This window comes from Lagopus muta, chromosome 20, assembly GCF_023343835.1.
Source record: "Lagopus muta isolate bLagMut1 chromosome 20, bLagMut1 primary, whole genome shotgun sequence".
In the NCBI taxonomy this organism is placed as follows: domain Eukaryota; kingdom Metazoa; phylum Chordata; class Aves; order Galliformes; family Phasianidae; genus Lagopus; species Lagopus muta.
In genome coordinates this window covers 2,722,901-2,741,536 of record NC_064452.1, presented here as the reverse complement: position 1 = coordinate 2,741,536, position 18,636 = coordinate 2,722,901, and the positions used below count along the sequence as shown (strand labels likewise).

Below are 18,636 nucleotides of genomic sequence, written 5' to 3'. Positions count from 1 at the left end.
GTGTGTGGACGTGCTTTGCTTCCATCATTTATTTATTCAGGAATGTGAGTACAACGAAGTGGCCCAGGTTATTTGTATCAAAAACCCGGCTCAGGAATGCAAGCAATCACATGGAAATGACACCTGGTTAACAGCGCTGTTCAAAAAACCGCACGGGCTGCAGTCGTGTAAACATCCACGGGGAAATGCCAACCTCAACAGGTTTCATTCTGCAGCTCTTCAAGTACCAGAAATAGCATTTGTGTACAGAAATATTAACAGCCTTCAGCAGCGCTCTGTAACTCCCAGCCACCAAACAGCCGTCAGTGACACGGCCAAGGTGCTGTGCGCCCAGTGAGGGCAGACCAGGCCTTCATTTACACGACTAACTTAACATTGCCTTGTTTGTCAAGTTCCACAATAGCAAGCTCTTTCAAGATCCGTATCCTTGTGTCAGTGGCTCTCATGTTCATTTTGTTCATCTGTGAAATGCTCAGTGCTGCTCTGTAAGGCAAGAAAAGTGCTGAGCACAACAGGGCGTGGAGCAGCAGGTCTGACAGAAAATGGCAAAAAAGCACTTCTTGTTTAAGGAAATATTTGTGCACGTGCTCTGCCATTCTCAACATTTATTCAAACTGTCCTCAGCTTTACCAGGCTGCATTAAACTGGAACAGTCACTTCCTGGCACAACTTCATGATACAGAATTCCTGCATCTAAAACTTCCTGACTGTTATCTCGTCACCAGAAAGAACACATCCAGTGAAAACGAGCATAAAAGTCATTTGTATGCAAATGAACTCAGGGTTTAGTCTGACACTCTGTGCTGCACACCCACCCAGAAGGGTGCAGAGGAGCACGATGAAATGCCAGTCACTATAGAGCAGCAGGTGGTAAATGAGCTGTTTCTGTTTCATTTGAAAATGCTGAATTTCTACGCAGCATATACAATTCTTATTAATGAGTAGCTTTAAGTCTTACCTGTTCTTATTTACAACAAAGTGGTTAAATAAATCCCTGTACAAATTGTTCAGGTCTGCTAATTTAACGGTGCTTCTGATACTCCTTGGCACAGTCAGAAGTGTTTCTTCAGTCAGTGGTTTGAACTGTGACTCTAAAAAATTGCAAATAGAAGACAGTTGGTGCTTCAGAAATCAGGGCAAAGAAGAAGGATACCTGCACTACTTATTAACAAAGCTCCCAAATGAGTCTAAAGGAGGAAGGAGAGGAGGAAGATACTCCCCCCAGACTGTCGTTATTGCTACAGACACTGTGAAATATAATGGATTTAAGATCTGATGTGGATTTGAGATCTGATGTGCATTAATAGACGTGGTCTGTCAGACACCATTTGGAAAACAACAATAACAAAAATTCCTTTCTGTAAAGGATAAATGGATTAAACAAGGGTTATTTCTGTGGTAAAATAGTACACCATCTGCTTCCAGACCACAAACATAAGACAAAAACCCAACAAATCACAGACGCGCGCACACACACACACACAAAAGCCAGCAGGAAGAATCTTCCACCACTCACCTTCAGCTGAGTCAGGGTCTACAGATTCTGAACAGAATGGCTAAAAATGAACAAAAAAATGTCAGGATTTATTGTGAGTTTGGCTGAGAAATTAGGTTTTTTTACAATTTCATTTCTGTGTGAGGTATTACGTCTTATTTGGATAACTGAGGATCTTGCAGCCACTGAAGCCAACAGCAGAACCTTAGGCATTGAACAAATCCTGGTTTCGAATAAAACATGCTTAAAATGGAAACAGAAGGATTCAAATGCAAGTCAGACAGAGCTCTTCAGCTTTCTCCTTTGCATTCCAGTGCAGATCTTGCAAAAATCACTGCACGTGCAGAAAAGGAAAACAATGGCTTTCCTATTCCCAAACAACCTTCAGAGGCTGACAGTTCCAACAAGCAAAGGGAGCTGCATCAAACCTCAGCTAGAAATGCAGCCAAAAAAATCCCCCCCAAATCTTCACTATTTTGCTGTTATTATGAGACCAAGACCAAATATTTGCAGATAATTATATTAAAATGTTGTGCTATAAATAGATATGGGAGAATATCCAACTTTTTAACAAGTGTTAGTTTAGATCTGTGTTCTACTGCATTACAGTTAAAATACACTTAAATTATTGCTAGTCCCAAACTGCACTGAACTGAATCCATCACATTCTTCGCTGCCATCCAAAGTCTTCTTAAATAATGTATTAAAAGAACATTTCCCAATGAAAAATTAATTAATTAATTAATTAATTAATTAAAAAAAAAAAAGAGAGAAACCAAGCAAACAAACAAGGAGAAAAATCTTCTATCTTAACAGTTTTTCCTCTCTAGGCAACTTAATGGGGAGAAATAACCAACTTAACCAGTCAACAACAGAAGAGAAAAAGTTTGTTAGGAACTTCAGCACCATTTCTGAAAAACTCTACTCAAGGTGTGAAGGTGCCAAAGCAGCCCTTCTGATGTCAGCTGCTCGGGACTCAGCTTCTGCAGTACCAGTGCTCTGTGCCTAATTACCTTTTCAACCAGTGATTCCATTTCTTTAGCAGTTTGGCAGCCTAACTGCTGTGCTGCAGCCTGTTCTTCTTCTGACAGAGGCAAGCGCTGGAAAAAAAAGACATTTGTCATCCGAGCCACTGACAGGACAACTTTAACTCCAAAAGTAAATACTACTGGCTTAACCACTGAGCAATGAATCAGGCTGGCTTCAATCTTATCTACATTTCTACTGGTACACTGTCTTATCTCCAAAGCATCCATGCATGCAATAGTTTCCAATTAAACTACCCATGTTACACAGAGGTTACACAAATGCCTGGTCATGTAGAGCACTGAGACCCAAGTCAGTGACATGGAAGCACTACCTGGAGATCAGTGCGTTGCTGCAGAGCCTGAACGATCCTCATGGTGTTCTCTAGAGCAGCACGGATGCCATTCATGGATTCTCTCTGCTCTAAGGAAACTTTTTCCAGCTGCACACATAACGTTTTGTAACGAGATTTCACCACAGAGAGTTCTTCCAAGAGAGCAACTGGGTTTTCCTATGTAGAAAGGAAAGGTCCATTTAAATTGTCCAATAAGAGAAAATACCTGGGCACGTGAGAATTAAAAGCATGAGATTAAGACCAACTCTTTACAATAAAAGGTGCAGCTGAGAGTATCTCTTTTTTTCACAGGCACAAATGGCAGATGCTGTCAATAAACCTGTACAACTCCATGGTTCTATAACGAATACAAGAGGAGGCCTTTATTGCGACGACAAATATGATATGGCTTTTCTGATTTGGAAGAAGGTAGAGATTTTGGAATAGAAGGGTTGTATACCCAAGACTACATGTCACAATGCACATGGCGACAAGGGCTTTCTATGAGATTTTCACATGCTGCCATTTGCTGTTTCCCTCCCCAGTACTCGGCACTGCTGACCAGCAGGCTCCTCTCTGCTCTCACAAAGAGGCTGCACTTCAGGAACCATCTCTAACATCATGTGCTACCATTACTGCTAACCTTACTGCTCTCCTCTCAACATAAAACCCGGGGGAATTTCACTGTATCAGAGATGCACACTTTCTGCTCATTGCTGCAGCTCATATACCTTGGTGTACATGCAATAAACATCTTACAACTAGATGAACATTCACATAATTTCAGCTTAAGGAAAAATAACTATTTATTACCAATTTCACGTAGAACGCCATAAAATCTATTCATTTAATTTGAAAACACTACCTCTGCTGCTGGATTATCAGGAAGACTTTTCATTATCTCAAATTCCAGTCTGTGTTGAATATAATCCAGATCAGATTCTGCCTTCTGGAACTGAAACATTCAGGGTTAGCCACAATGTATTACAACCAAAACCCAAAGACCAACCTCAGCCACTTGCATACACTGTCTGTATTTCAGGAAGGCAGAAGACAACTGCCTGCATTGTAAAGGCTGATGTCTTTCCAGCCCCCCCTGCCCCTCCATGCAAACCTCTCAGGACAAAGCTGAGTCCTGCTGCAGGGGGAGCTCTCTCAGGGCACCACAACCATGCAGCTTTTTGAAACTGGTCTTCACAGCTTGCAGATGTTCCATTTGTTCTCCCCAGACACAAACATATTTCCCAGCAGTTTGTAAAGCTTTTTCTCAGTCAGCTGCTTTGCTTTTCAAACATTAAGAACTCTGCTAGCAAAACTGTAACACTCCATTATTTACACAGCAGAAAGTAGGAAAAAAATTGGAGGAGTCGAGTGTAACAGATTTGGCTGTTAATTACATGAGGAGTTAATTCTCTCAGATGATTGTAGTGACTGTCACACATTCCATTATCCCCCACTAAAACAGACTGACAAACAGATAATACAGCTGATGACAACACATTGCTTTCCTTGGGATAAATAAGCCACCAGAGGATGATGCCACTGCCTGCATGCAGCCTGCTGACAGCATCAGCACTGCAACTGTAATCAGCACCTGTAACACCTCTGGAGACTTCAAGGGAAGGCATTCAGTGAAATCATTGGGGGGTTTTACAGTGACAGAACAGACTGTGATAAAAGTAAGTCAAAACTCTTGTAATTTACTTAGCTCAGTGTTGTTGTCACTAATTGTATCGAGCTTAACTCTGAAGTAATCAATACAACTTTTGTAAGGATCAAAATAAGGCTGTATTTGTGAAAGCTCCTTATTAACTACTGGGAATGCAGACAGTGAATATGGGTGGATTTCAACATTGTCCATGAAGATCTGTTCTTGAAATATTTCAGTATCGATCACGTGGGAACGCCAAGTGAATGATAAGCCATGAATGCTGTGCTGCTGCTGTCTCTCAGGACAGAAATGGGGACAGGAATGTGCTGTGTATCCATCCTGCAGCCCTGGCTTCACCCTTTGTGCTCAATGAAAACACGAGCGCAGGATCAGCATTCCTGCTTTCTCCTGAAACTGTGCTAACTACAGAAGAGACAAAGGTTGCTATCAGCAATTTCAGAACATTTTTATAGGCCCAAGGATGTATTATCATCCACCTGCCTTTAGTTTATAACCGTTTATTTCTTGTAGTATTCATGTGACCATACACCTCCAAACCCCCAAGTGAAGGTTATGGGCTGTGCCCATCTGTATGACGAGTTCTGCACAGCAGTCATGTGGGAAATGCAGTTTCTGAGACGTAAATGTGTAACTTACTCACAGGCTGAGAGGAAAGCAATACAAGTGGAGGCACCACACACGCCATCGCTGCACGCTCTGCTTTCAGATGCTTTGACAATACTATTGCACTGCTAGCTGTGAAGTACAGTAGTGCAATAAAGTCAGAGCATTCGTTAGCAGCAACAATTCTCAACAAGCCAATACACCCAAAATATGTGTTGGAAAGAAGAAAGTTGAACCAGGTGGTGCTTGCTGTGGGTCGTGGACATTGGGTAAGGGAATTCACCAAATCCAATTTGAGAGTTGTTTTTCCAATCACCTCCAGTCTCAGACACAACAGCACTTATGGATGCAGCTCCACAGCAGGGAGCACTGCAGACAGCACTGCTGGCCAATGCCCTTTTAACATTGCACTGCTTTGTGTATGATCACTAGTAGTACAACATAAAAAGGGCGCTGGACAGACACCGCTCAGAGGAACAGGCAGGCTCACCCCTCTACCAATGGTAGCAGAAACCAACTGAAAGGCTCTGAGTGCAGCACCTGCCCACTTCTCTACTTCTGCTAATTGTGCTAAATGGACGTGTGCAGAATTTAAGTTCCTTTCAGTGCAGACTGCTGAAGTACACACTGAAAAGCACTGCGAGTGAGTCAGCTTTACAGTTTCTTGCATAATAAATCTCACACTGTAGATGTTGTGGTTCATTCAACTCTTCATGTTACTGTGCTTGAGTGCTGGGCTCCATTAACTGGAGGTTAACTGGACCATTCACACTGCTTTGTAAGCTCCTACAAGTTAGTTCATCCCTGGTTCCAAGAGGCTGAGGCGAAGCTCTGCACAAAATGCGTGTCAGAACCCCTGGGGAAATAAGAAGTGTTATTTCACCACACTTCTGTGGGGAGAGCCAACCTCATGGGAGGAAGAAGCAACAAGCGGAAGGGAAAGTAAGAGGCATCAGTGAACACAGATGCCACTGTATACATATAAACTTATTGACAAAGAGTTATTACGTTTCTATAAGAGGTTTACATACAGGAAATCAGTTTCCAAATGGATTCCCCAAATGATTTTGGATAAAGACCCAGCTATAATCTCAAAACCCCTATCATCCACTCTGTGTCCCTTCAGCGATGTTACTGCGTTCTGATAAGAATTAAGAGACTATTATACTCATTTTTCCTTTTCTTTAATTAGGAATTGAAACCAGTGCTATCAGAATGGGGGAACAGCAGGCAGGAATCGGCTGGGCTGCTTCTCTGTGTTTGTCTCTGCACTGAGATGTCCTTCTGCCATTCATGTGGAGCCCCTTTCTGCTTTGTAGGTACCTAATGCGCAATTTCGTAATAATTTTATGATAACTTTAAATGTTTGGGATTCCAAGAATTCCTGGAAGTTTCCACACAGAGAAAAGACACAAAGGAGTGCCGTGCTTGACAAGCAATTCCAGTGAGAGCACTTAACTCGTGTAAGGAATGAAATGATCTCATTAAGCATCTACACGCATAAAATATTCCCAAAGGGCTTCAGATGAGAAAAAAAAAAAAAAACACAAAACCAAACGAGCTATGCATGTCACAAAACGACATGAAACAGAGCCCAAAAAAAAAAAAAGGTTGGGACGCGAAAGGCGCCACAGAGAACTGCGGCTGAAGGGCTCGGCAGCCCTGAGAGTGTGAGAGGACACAGCACCGCCTTCCTTCACTCTTTAACTTTCTTCCCGCTGCCGGAGGACGGGCAGCGTTACATAACGGCGCTGCGCCGCCGGGCCGCCTGAGAGCAGCGGAGCGCGGTGAGGGCCGGGACCGCGAGGCCGGGCGAGAAGCGGAGCCGAGGGGAGGCCGGGGCGCGGCGCCGCCTCAGCGCTGGGCGGGAAACCGCCGCCCGCTCCCCCCTACGGCTGTGAGCGCCGATGGGAGCGGCCGTCCGGCCTCCACCCGCCGGCCCAGGTGTGAGCTGCGCCCCCCCACCGCTGACTGAAAATGGATTCGTCCGAGCGCGCCGCGCTCCACGCCCCCCCAACCCCTCCTCACGGGGCGGCGGGGAAATGGAGCGGCGCGGCCCAATCCCTCCGCGGGGCCTCCAACGGGCGGTGGTGCGGAGCGGATCGGAGCGGAGCGCGGCTCCCCCCAGGTAGAGGGGAGTGGCGAGGCCCGGCCGCCGCGCTCAGGGCGGAACGGAGCGGCGCGGGGAACCCCGCCCCCCCGGGGTGTGGGGGGGCGGCGAACAGAACGGACCGGCCGAACCCGCCCGAGCCGGCGGCGGGCGGCGGCCGCCCCCTGAGGGCCGCGCCCCCGGCCTGCCCCTCCCGCGGGCTCCGCTCGGGGCCCGGCTCCGCTTGGCGGACGGCCGCTCTCCACCCTCGCGCCCCCGGCCGCGCCCGCGGCCCCTTCGCTCCCCTGGGCCGCGGCCCCGGAACTCTCCGGGCCGCGGCCGCCGCCCCCCGGCCGCGGCCCCGGCGCCTCCCGCGCTCACCATGGTCTCGAGCCTGGTAACCGCCGTCTCCATGTTGAATAGTTGACATTCCTCAGGCGGCGGCGGGGAGATGCCCACCCCCCGCCCCGCGGGGTGGGAGAGCCGGAGGCTCCGATTGGGCAGCTGTCACTCGGAGTTCCCTTCCCATTGGCTCGCGGCTGACAGAGGGCGCTCGCTATTGGGCGGGAAGGAATGTAAACCCTCTCTGAGGTAGAGGAGAGGCTATTGGTTGGTGGAAAGGCTGCGGGCGCTGAGTGGTTGGGGGAGGGAAGTCCGCGAGCCGCCATTGGGACAGAGTGGAATCCAGCTGCGATTGGATGAAGAAGAGGGTACTGGGCTGCTATTGGCGAGAAAGGGGAGCTCCGTGAGCTGCAGCCTATCGCAGCGCGGCGAGGGCGCGCCTTGATCCAATGGCGGAGCGGAGCAGCGCCCGGCCCACGATTGGCCCTTTCTCCTCTCCCGTCGAGCTCAGGCCCGGCGGCCAATCAACGCGCGGCTGGCGGTGGCCGCGGGTGGAGGCGGCGGAGAACGGCGCTGCCATTGGCTGCGCGCGGCGCGAGGAGCGGTTTGAATCGGCGGCGCCGGGCAGGAGGTGAGCGGACTGAGGGGGGGTGGAGGGTTGTGCTGACAGACCCTGCGGTAACGGACCGCCGGGCCTGGGGCCGCACCCGGCGGTCTGCAGGAGCGGGATGTCCCGCTGTGTGCCGTCATGGCGCCGTGAGAGGCGGCTGCGCCGTGTGTCCGCTGGGAGCGGCTCAGGCTGGGTCCGCGTTAACGGCTACCCCCTCCTTTACAGCAGCGATGGTGAAGCGCAAACGGCGCCGCCGACGGCCGAGAGGCAAAACCAAAGCCGTCCCGCGGTCACAGCGCCCGGCGCCTCCTTGCGATCGCGACGCTGCCGTCCGCCCCGCCTCGGCTCACCTTCCTCCGGTCGCAGCTGCAGCCCGGCCCTCGCTCTGCCCGCTGCCTTTGCCCGCTGTGACACACGTGGTTCAGCCTTTGGCTGCGGTCGCGTCGCTGCTGTTGTGCTGGTGCCGCAGCGCCGTCGCGCAGGTACGTCCTCTGCTTCGTTGTGCTGCCCGCCCGGCTGCGGGGCTGAGCCGTAAGTGCAGCCGTGTCCATTGCAGCACCTGAAGTACGGCTGTGTTGGATGCTGAAGGAAGGGAGCCTTAAACAGGAGGGGAGTCGACTCTTGGAAAGGGCGAATAACAGCAGGACAAGGGGAAATGGTTTGAAGTTGAGGGACGGAAGATTGAGGTTGGATGTCAGGGGGAAGTTCTTCACGGAGAGAGTGGTGAGGTGCTGGAACAGCTGCCCAGAGAGGCTGCAGATGCCCCGTCCATCCCTGGAGGTGTTCAAGGCCAGGTTGGATGGGGCCCTGGGCAGCCTGGGCTGGTATGAAATGTGGTATGAAAGGCTGGTGGTCCTGCCTGCAGCAGGGGTTTGGAGCTTTGTGATCCTTGAGGTCCCTTCAACCCGGACCATTCTGTGATTCCGTAACATCTTCAAATATCTGAAAGATATACATTAAATGTGTGAAATGGAGCTTTTGTATTGCAGTATCAAGAGAATTTGCAATGTCTGAAGGCACAGCCTTTCTTTAGTAACAGAGATGACTGCTCACGTTTGATGTGAATCAAGCCTTAGAATTCATAAATGGAGTGAGAAGGTCTGTTTGAGAAAATCACTCCTTGAGTTCCTGCTGTTTGGTGAAACTGTGTATCTTAATGCTGTATGTTCTGCTGGCCTTGGTGAGAACTTTGCGCTGGAACTGCCAATGGTGATCAGAGCTCTCTGGAAATGCAACTTAGTGAAAATATTCATGCAGTTTCTCTTTATTTCTAGAGTTTCACAGTGGTTAAAGAGGTGATATTTCCATCACAAGTCTACTTAAGGGAGCTAAATGCATTCAAAGAGCAGCTGGAAAAGCTGGAAACTGAATTTTCTAGACTACAAGGAATACTGCAGGTCAGTCTCAATCCCAGTGGGGCAGGGTGGTGGTTTTTTGTGTCAGTGAGGAGGAAGTCAAGATTTCACTGCAGAGTGTTTCATCTCTCCACATACAGCATTGCTAAGCTGCAGTTACTTAATGGCAAAAGGGAGCTGGTTGTCCAGTGAGACCTTCTACCTCTTTCTGGATCAACTGAAGCCAGAATCTCCTTTCTCAAAAAATTGCATATGCTTTTAGCAGTGGATTTAATATTCTTTTATTTCTGTTGTTTTCAGAAGAGTGGAATTACGACTTTGTCTGCAGAAAGCTCTCACTGTCAGAGATGCAGTAAAACAGTTCTGGGTGCTCCTGTCGAAGTGCAGCCAAACCCTCCATCATCAGTTCCTGGGCCTCCTGCAGTGCAGCTGCAGCCTACAGCTGTGCTGCCTCCTCCTCCTCCTCCTCCTCCTCCTCCTCCTCCTCCTCCACCACTGCCACCACCAAAACTGCCTGCAGCACCTCTCCTCCTCAAACGTGGCAACGGCTCTAAAGCACTGCTGGTAAGGATTGAGGTGATTCTTCTACTCATGGCTGAGTTCTTTTGTGGGTTCATTGGGAACAAATCTTTGTGAACGAGCAGCCCCTTGCTGATCCTCATCTCCCTTCCAACCATGTTTTGTTCTTAGGAGCCATCGGTAAAAAAAGATGCACCGATGCACATCACTCTCAAAGATCTCCTGAATGTAAAGCTAAGGAAGACAGACAGCAGCCTGAGAACAAACAAGGTGAACCAGAGGATGTGTGGATAATGGTGCACTGGGGCCAACTGTGCACTGGAACCAGTGCTTGTTTTGTCCTGCAGTGCTTGTTTTGGCCCCTCAGAGAATTCTTCAAGAAATTAACTATTTCAAAATCTCAGTGATCAGCTCTAAGGAATCCTAATTCTGTGTGTTGGCGCTGGAAATGAACAAATTAAATGACTAATGCCAATGTCAGCTCACGTGCAGCACAGCTCTTCTGATTTTAGATGAAGGGCTTTACAGTATCAATATATTTTGCAGTTTCTTTTGCCTAATTGAGGTCTTGTTTGCACTTGTTTGTTTTTAAACAAATAGAAGTTTAGCCAAGACATTAAAATCATCATTCAAAAATGCATGAAAGCCATAAGTCACTGAAATCTTTCAGGATGTGAATCTGAAATGGATCTGTGATCAGTGAGGCCTTCTAAAGTTTATCTGTGGTAACATTATTTTCTGTCTTCAGGCAGGATCCCCAGAGAGGACACGCAGGGCATTAATTACAGTCTCTGATTTACAGAGTGTTAATCTGAGATCCAAATCCAAGCCATCAGCTCACATTACAAGCTCCTTAACGTAAGATGCTTTCATTCTTTCTTCAATATTACATTCTGCCCTTCAAAATACATCTTTCTGTTCAGAACAATGATGAACACTTCACACAGTGGAAGCAGTTTCATTTAAACCTGTTTTGTTTTCTTGCAGTAGAACCCCACCTAAAAACCAGTTAGATCTTCGGAAACATCTTAAGAAAGTCGATATACAAAGGTAAGCTGCACTCTGTTCTCTTGCTTTGTTATTCTAAATAAAATCAGAGAACTAATCCCAATTGACCTCATTTCCAACCTTTTCAGAAGTCCTGGTGGCACTCCACTAAATAAAGAAAACACTGAATGTGGGACTGGGCTGACACCCATTATGACACAGGCACTGCGGCGCAAATTCCAGGCAAGTCACGATGTCTGTCTTTTTGGAACGAGGCTTTAAAATCCATGCAGTTTCATATGGATTTTTTTCCTGCAGTGCAGTGGTATCAGTGCCCAGTCCATAAGTATCACTCCAGCGTGCTCATTACCCACAGATAAAGGTGTTTGTTCTATCACTCCCATTTTATTGGTGAGGAAACTGCAGAAGGCGAGTGGTGTTGCCCCTCTTCCAGCAGGCGATCTGACCTGGCTAAGGACAAAAATGGCTTTCTTTATCACCATTCCAGTATTGTCAGCACTATCTCTAAGATCAGAGATCTATCTGGGTACCAGGAGAACAGAACCTGAGGATTCATCATAACTTCTACCTTAAGGATTGGCCACATCTGTTCTCTTTTATGAAACATCAGTTAAGAATTACATTTTGTCTCAGTAGCAATTAGTACCAAGCTCACATCCCAAGGTCTGACCCAGCTCTTGTGTTAACAGATGGCACATCCGAAGAGCCCCTCACCGGCCCGGCTGAGCGCTGCCAGCAGCTTTGATGAGCACAAGTAAGGTTTACACAGCAATGTGTTTTCATTAATGGTCAGGGAGCTCCTTGGATCACATTTTAATGTCACTGAGGCACAATGAATGTGTGTGAGTGCATTTAGGAAGAGGGCATTCTGAAAACACTATATCCAAAGTCTGCCCTTTTTAAAGGCAACGTCTTTCCACTGCGTCTCAATCTGGTTTTGTATTTTGTAAGACAAAATGAGGTTTTCTCAGTATTTTAATACCTGGCTGCTGCTGAAACAGGGACTGTTGTTCCTGGTGCTGATTCTGCTTGTAATATACGTGTGTTTGTTTATGGAAATTCAGTATTTTTTATAACAAGACTGATCTTGACAGCAATTGCACAAATTCCAAGCAAAGCAGCAGTTATGCCCTCTGGTGCTCCTGAAGTGAACGTTTACAGTCTTCCACAAACAATTACATGGTTAAAAGCACATGAGACAACTGCAATATGTATCGCTTTGGGGCCAGATGAGGTCACCTCTGCTATTAAAGGCCGCACTGCTTGGAGGCGGGCAGCTGAAGGCTCCCAGGGCACAGCAATGGAGCTCACTGCCCAGCGTGGACACGGCATGGCCTTGGGACAGAGCCCTGCTTTACAAGGGCTGGGTTTCAGCCGCACTCGGGCCGCTTTCCCAGAGCTTGGCCATGCATCCTGTGTGGCTTCTGCCACTGGAGCATCACCCCAGAGCTTCGTGGGAGGATGAAGAGCAGCGGGGCCGTCCTGGGACTGGTGATGCTCTGCAGGCAGTTCTGGGACCACCCTATGATGAAGCGCTGCCTGACACTCCGCTCCTGCACTGCTTGTCGTGGAATAAACTCAGCTTGTTTCAAATCGACTGACCCCGCGTTAAGCTGAGCTCAATGCCCCCGCCGTCACCGCGGCTCGTTCCTCAATACGCGCGCTTCAATCGCCGCGCGTCCAATGCTCGCAGTGCCCGGGGCGGGGCGGCGCAGGCGCGGCGTTGGCGCAGGCGCGGGGCCGGGCGGAGCGATGGCGGGGCAAATCGCGGGGCCGATGGCGGGGCCGAGAGGAGCGATGGCGGGGCCGGTGAGCCTGCGGGAGCTGCTGCTGGCCGGCAGCGAGGCGAGCGGAGCGGCGGCGGCGGCGGGGCCGGGAGCGGCGGCGGCTCCAGGAGAGGAGGAGGTGTGCGTGGTGGGCATCTTCGGCAAGACCGCGCTGCAGCTGTGCTCGGAGAAAGCGGCCCTGGTGAGCACCGTGTGCGACCGGCAGGTGTTTCCCCTCTTCGAGAGGGAGGAGGCCGAAGAGGCGGGAGGCGGCGCGGGGAGGGAGGGCGAGGCGGCCGGCAGGGACTACAACCATCTGCAGGCGTACTACAGCCAGGAGAGCCGCGTGCTGTACCTGGTGCTCACCTCCATCTGCGATACGCCGCAGCTGCTGCGGGCGTGCGGGGACCTGGCGGCGGCCGAGAGCCGGGAGAACGGCCCCGGGGTGCCGCTGCCCCACGCCGAAGCGCACGAGTTCTGGAAGCACCAGGAGAAACTGCACTGCCTCAGCCTCCTCTACCTCTTCTCCGTGTGCCACATCCTGCTGTTGGTGCACCCCACCTGCTCCTTCGACATCACCTACGACCGCGTCTTCAGGGCGCTGGATGGGCTGCGGCAGAAGGTGCTGCCCTCCCTGAAAGCTGCCATCAAGGACTGCCCCGTGGGCAAGGAGTGGAAGCTGAACTGCAGGCCCTGCCCGCCGCGCCTGCTCTTCCTCTTCCAGCTCAACGGGGCCCTGAAGGTGGATCCCCCCCCGGGCAGGGGCCAGGACCCCTGCGGCCACCTGGAAAAGCCCCCCCCCAAGAAGCACTCCCCCAAGAGGAGGCTGCAGCACGCCCTGGAGGACCAGATCTACCGTATCTTCCGCAAGAGCAGGGTGCTGACCAACCAAAGCATCAACTGCCTGTTCACCGTGCCTGCTAACCAGGCCTTCGTGTACATCGTGGCCGGAGGGGCGCAGGACGGCGAGGATCCCGTGGCCATGCTTCTCGATCAGCTCAGGAGCAACTGCACCATGAGGGAGACGGACTCCCTGCTGGCTCCCACCCTGTCGGGACCCCGGAGGTACCAGATGATGCGTCATGGCAGGCAGCAGCTCTCCTTCTATGCAGAAAGCAGCAGCAGCAGCTCCAGTTCCTCAGGGCAGCTGGTGGACTGTACCCTGAAGGAGTTCTTGTGGCAGCACGTGGAGCTGGTGCTCAGCAAGAAGGGCTTCGATGACAGCGTGGGGAGGAACCCACAGCCCTCTCACTTTGAGCTCCCGACCTACCAGAAGTGGGTTGCTGCAGCTCTAAAGCTGTACGAAGTGACCATCGAAGGCAAAGATGACGACCCGACTTCACTCACTGGTGAACTGAGCTCAAAAATCATGGGCAGCATCAAAGTTCTGGAAGGCTATTTAGATATAGACACCAAGTTCTCCGAAAACCGTTGCCAGAAAGCCCTTCCCATGGCCCACAGTGCCTATCAGTCCAACCTGCCCCACAATTACACCATGACAGTCCATAAGAACCAGCTGGCCCAGGCCTTGCGAGTGTACAGCCAGCACGCCCGCGGCCCGGCCTTCCATAAGTATGCCATGCAGCTGAATGAGGACTGCTACAAGTTCTGGAGCAACGGGCACCAGCTTTGTGAGGAACGAAGTTTAACTGACCAGCACTGCGTGCACAAGTTTCATTTGCTCCCCAAAGCAGGTAAAGAAACTCATTTGTGATTGGTTCTCTCTGCTTAATTTTGTACCTCCTTTAAAACGCCTTCAGCTTCAGTGACCAATTTGGGCCCTGTGTTCTGAGCACTGTGTTGCAGATAGTGGGAGCACGTACAGTGCAATTGCAATGCACAGGACCAGGGTATAGAAGGAACTATAGGTGGTAAGGCCTTGTTTCATGCTGTCAGTGTCACAGAGGCATAATGTCCAGTAACTGTTCTCACGTCCTTATGCCTTTGCATCCTCTGAATTCTATTTAAAACAGACACCATGGCTCCACTCACATGAAGTAAAGTTTAGGAGCAAGCCTGCTCAGTGATAACTTTGATTGTGCGTTGCTAATTGGAGGTGTTACACTGGAGCTCTTCTAACAAGAGATACAGGGGATAGAAAAGTTCTTTGGGTAAAGTTCTTTGCCCTCTGACTCCTTTTACCCAGCTTGATTGAGTGCAATCAAGGAATGGAAACTGAGATATAAGTGTTGCAGGCAGAAGAACTACTTATGTCTTCTAAGAAGCTTCTAAAAGCAAAGACAATACAGTTCAGAGGTGTAATCCACACTGGAACTTTGTATACAAGAGGGGAAAGAGAAAAGGAGTTACTGGTTTTGTTAGGTAAATAGCAAGGAAGAGAATCAAAGAGTCTCTAGAAATAGGGAGCATTTTATCTGATTGGTTTTGCTTCTAGGGGAAAAGCCAGAAGCAGACAGAAATCCCCCAATCCTGTACCACAACAGCCGGGCTCGTTCCACTGGTGCCTGTAACTGTGGAAGAAAACAAGCTCCTCGTGATGACCCCTTTGACATCAAGGCAGCTAATTACGACTTCTACCAGGTAATTATTGAGTCTCTATTTTTTTGCTTCACGCGGTGTTTTTGCATCATCAACACAGTCTGTTTTCGGAAAGGACCACAAATCAATGTCCTCTTAACCTTATCAACATGTAAATGTTGCTTAGGGAAAACGTGCCTGCCTGGAAGCACGATGGGCTGAGGGGGCAATTAAAGTCTTCTCCACTGCATGCTAATTGCTAAATCCATCCTGCTCAGACTGTCCTCCATTTGCTGTTTTGATTCTCACGTACCACAGATCTCTTGAGCCTGAATTGTACCTTCTGAACGGTCTGGCTGAACTCTCCCATGCCAGTGACAAGTTGGAAAGTTAACCACGTTTTGTTTTTCGTAGCTGCTGGAAGAAAAATGCTGCGGGAAACTGGAGCACATCAATTTTCCCATATTTCAGCCAAGCACACCTGATCCAGCACCTGCGAGGGATGAGGCATCGCCTGCCCCTCCAGAGGGCGAAATTGAGAAACTTAAAGAGAAAGAACCTCAGACTCAGGGCGAAAGCACAGGTCTGAGCTTAGCCCTCAGCCTGGGTCAGTCAACGGGCAGCTTGGGCACTTACCCACCAGATGCCCAGGGAGGAGGGGACAATGCAGAAGGCCAGGGACAGAGTGGGGAGTCCAAAAGTGAGAAAAGGCCGAGCCTGGTGGATCGCCAGGCATCCACTGTCGAGTACCTCCCTGGGATGCTCCATTCGAATTGCCCCAAAGGCCTTCTGCCAAAGTTCTCCAGTTGGTCACTGGTTAAGCTGGGGCCTGCTAAGGCTTATAACTTCCACACAGGCCTGGACCAGCAAGGCTTCATCCCAGGAACAAACTACTTAATGCCTTGGGATATTGTCATCAGGACAAGAGCTGAGGACGAAGGAGACTTAGATACCAATTCCTGGCCCGCTCCTAACAAGGCTATTCCTGCCAAAAGAAGTGCAGTGGTGATGGGAAGAGGAAGACGGAGAGATGACATAGCTCGAGCTTTTGTAGGGTTTGAATATGAAGATGCACGTGGAAGGAGGTTCATGTGTTCAGGGCCTGATAAGGTCATGAAAGTGATGGGAGGGGGGCCGAAGGAGTCCGCCATCAAAGCCCTCAATTCTGACATGCCGCTCTACATCCTGTCCTCGACTCAGGGACGGGGACTCAAGCCCCATTATGCTCAGTTCATGAGACTTTTTGTGGTGGTTCCCGACGCTCCGCTGCAAATAACACTGACACCTCAGGTAAGAAATGGAATCTGTTACCTGCAGAGCAAAGGTTGAGTGCTGAAGCATTAACTGCAGGGCCAGAGGGCACAAAGTGGGAGCCAAAGGGTGCTGGGGATTTTTCCCTGAGTTGGAAAAGTTCCTTAATGCTGACAATGGAACTCGCTTCTATGATGGGATACATTTAACTACTCACATAGGAACCTGTTTCTGCTAGAAGTTAAGGAAGGGTGCTAATTGAGCCTTGACTCAACACCAGAATTCCAGCAGTAATATAAAAGCATGCAGTTTAGCTCAACAGATACTTAATTTTGTTCTTGTCCTCCTGTCTCACTCATTTCTGATGTTTTTGTGAAAGCCACCAGATTCCACAGGAAGCATTTCAGTTTATCCTTTTAAAGGAAGGTGGAATGAAGTGGAAGCAAGGAGATGCAGTAAGCAATCTGTCAGCTTTGAAACTGAGGCAAGAACTGAAGGCTCTGTTCCTGCTGGCACCATTTTGTTGCTTATTCCCAGCTTGCATCCATATGACACCTTATAACTCCTAAAAGTGTAAAAATATTTGGAAAATTTGCTATGCTATGCATTGTAAGTTCCATGCATCAGTTCCTTGTGTGAATAAGGCTTTCTCAGTTTTCTAATGTAGCTTATAGATGACCTAGAGTAAGTGCTGCTGACATCCTTCACTTGGCTTTCAGTAACAGCTCAGGTGTCTCTGTGCCACAGCATTGAAGTCCCATTGATGTGGTGATTAGTGCTGCCTGGAGGGAGGTGGGCTTGTGGTTTATTGAGAGCTGCAGCCTTAAATCCAGCATCTTGCCTACGGTGGAAGCCTATGGATGGCTCACAGAAGTGAGGCACAGTGGTTTCCTGCAGCCTGCTGAAGTGGATGAGATCCTGACTGTAGGCAAGATCAGTAGACTTCCTTGGATTCATTTGACTCTTAAGTCTTCATTTTTCACGCAGAGGAACAGGTTGCCCAAGGAAGCTGTGGATGCCCCATCCCTGGAGGCATTCAAGGCCAGGCTGGATGTGGCTGTGGGCAGCCTGGGCTGCTGGTTGGTGACCTGCACACAGCAGGAGGTTGGAACTGGATGATCGTTGGGGTCCTTTTCAACCCTGGCCGTTCTATGATTCTGATGGTGATTGACGATCTACTCATTTGCTTCTTCTTCTCAGGTTCAACCTGGGCCACCACCTTGCCCTGTGTTCTACCCTGAGAAGCAGGAAATCACGCTTCCATCGGACGGGCTGTGGGTGCTCAGGTTTCCCTATGCATACGTGACGGAGCGTGGGCCATGCTTTCCTCCAAAGGAAAGCCAACAACTGATGAGTTACAAAGTTCTCCGAGGAATACTGAAAGCGATGACTCAGTAAGGAGTGCTCTGGGAAATGGGTTTGAGTTTAAAAAGATGGTCCCAATCCAAATTATGGATTTAGATTCCTGGGTATCACTGATTTTGTGACTCCCACTGCGTTTCCCAGGAACACAGAACTGGAAGTAAAGGCAAAGTGAAGAAGGCAGTCCAAGAAAACAGCGATTTTTCTTCTGTTTATTCAGGTTTTGTATGTAAAAAATAAAAGCTGGTTATCACAATACACTGAGCCTGTACTACTGATGTTTGGGTGATATTGCTTCTCCCTCTTTCTAATACTTATTAGGGGGTGATGAAGCATGGAACAGGTTGCCCAAGGAGGCTGTGGATGCCCCATCCCTGGAGGCGTTCAAGGCCAGGCTGGATGTGGCTGTGGGCAGCCTGGTCTGCTGGTTGGTGACCTGCACACAGCAGGGGGTTGGAACTGGATGAGCGCTGTGGTCCTTTTCAACCCAGGCCAGGTTACTATTAGAGAACGCTTAGCAACGAGCACAGCCTAAGATCACGACCTGTCTGCTGGACTGAGATGGAGCGGCGGGACCTTACGCCATTTCCCCGCTCTCGGTCTCCAATTAGGCGCGCATTGTTTCACTGCCCGCTTTGCAACGCACGTTTCGCAGCGCGCTCCGGGAGCCGACCGCGGAGCCGCGCAAAACCCAGCGCAGGTCTCCGCGCATGCGCACTGCCGCCT

The 18,636-nt window shown here is 49.6% G+C and overlaps 3 protein-coding genes across 4 annotated transcripts; 2 read left to right on the top strand and 1 right to left on the bottom strand.

Annotated features, from left to right (window-relative positions):
• Positions 1-9: 9 nt before the first annotated feature.
• Positions 10-7,733, bottom strand: SKA2 (spindle and kinetochore associated complex subunit 2). The gene is made up of 7 exons (XM_048966863.1): positions 7,601-7,733; positions 3,721-3,810; positions 2,856-3,032; positions 2,509-2,595; positions 1,517-1,556; positions 959-1,091; positions 10-483 (listed from the first exon to the last, which is right to left on the bottom strand). The coding sequence occupies exons 1-7, from the start codon at positions 7,631-7,633 to the stop codon at positions 357-359; spliced, it is 687 nt and encodes a 228-aa protein (XP_048822820.1). The 5' UTR covers positions 7,634-7,733; the 3' UTR covers positions 10-356.
• A 122-nt stretch (positions 7,734-7,855) lies between these two features.
• Positions 7,856-12,650, top strand: PRR11 (proline rich 11). 2 transcript variants are annotated; one of them, XM_048966861.1, is made up of 9 exons: positions 7,856-8,192; positions 8,397-8,653; positions 9,446-9,568; positions 9,827-10,090; positions 10,217-10,315; positions 10,794-10,903; positions 11,036-11,095; positions 11,182-11,275; positions 11,743-12,650. In XM_048966861.1, exons 2-9 carry the CDS (start codon positions 8,402-8,404, stop codon positions 11,809-11,811), a joined length of 1,071 nt encoding a protein of 356 aa, XP_048822818.1. In that variant the 5' UTR covers positions 7,856-8,192; positions 8,397-8,401; the 3' UTR covers positions 11,812-12,650. The 2 variants fall into 2 exon arrangements, with proteins under 2 accessions (XP_048822818.1, XP_048822817.1); XM_048966860.1 differs by having other exon boundaries at positions 11,033-11,095.
• On the top strand, positions 12,626-18,168 carry SMG8 (SMG8 nonsense mediated mRNA decay factor). Its single transcript, XM_048966859.1, has 4 exons — positions 12,626-14,513; positions 15,215-15,360; positions 15,712-16,587; positions 17,749-18,168. The coding sequence occupies exons 1-4, from the start codon at positions 12,737-12,739 to the stop codon at positions 17,944-17,946; spliced, it is 2,997 nt and encodes a 998-aa protein (XP_048822816.1). The 5' UTR covers positions 12,626-12,736; the 3' UTR covers positions 17,947-18,168.
• Positions 18,169-18,636: the final 468 nt, after the last annotated feature.

What these genes read in the sequence shown, in the direction of transcription:
- SKA2 (XM_048966863.1), bottom strand. Translation starts at nt 7,633, where the DNA reads ATGGAGACGGCGGTTACCAGGCTCGAGACCATG. An exon ending in TTACCAGGCTCGAGACCATG is followed by an intron (nt 3,811 to 7,600) that starts GTGAGCGCGGGA and finishes TGAATGTTTCAG; the next exon opens with TTCCAGAAGGCAGAATCTGA. An exon ending in TTTGTTGTAAATAAGAACAG is followed by an intron (nt 484 to 958) that starts GTAAGACTTAAA and finishes CTTGCCTTACAG; the next exon opens with AGCAGCACTGAGCATTTCAC.
- PRR11 (XM_048966860.1), top strand. Translation starts at nt 8,402, where the DNA reads ATGGTGAAGCGCAAACGGCGCCGCCGACGGCCGAGAGGCAAAACCAAA. An exon ending in GCCGCAGCGCCGTCGCGCAG is followed by an intron (nt 8,654 to 9,445) that starts GTACGTCCTCTG and finishes CTTTATTTCTAG; the next exon opens with AGTTTCACAGTGGTTAAAGA. An exon ending in AAGAAAGTCGATATACAAAG is followed by an intron (nt 11,096 to 11,181) that starts GTAAGCTGCACT and finishes CAACCTTTTCAG; the next exon opens with AAGTCCTGGTGGCACTCCAC.
- SMG8 (XM_048966859.1), top strand. Translation starts at nt 12,737, where the DNA reads ATGCTCGCAGTGCCCGGGGCGGGGCGGCGCAGGCGCGGCGTTGGCGCA. An exon ending in TCATTTGCTCCCCAAAGCAG is followed by an intron (nt 14,514 to 15,214) that starts GTAAAGAAACTC and finishes TTTTGCTTCTAG; the next exon opens with GGGAAAAGCCAGAAGCAGAC. An exon ending in AAATAACACTGACACCTCAG is followed by an intron (nt 16,588 to 17,748) that starts GTAAGAAATGGA and finishes TCTTCTTCTCAG; the next exon opens with GTTCAACCTGGGCCACCACC.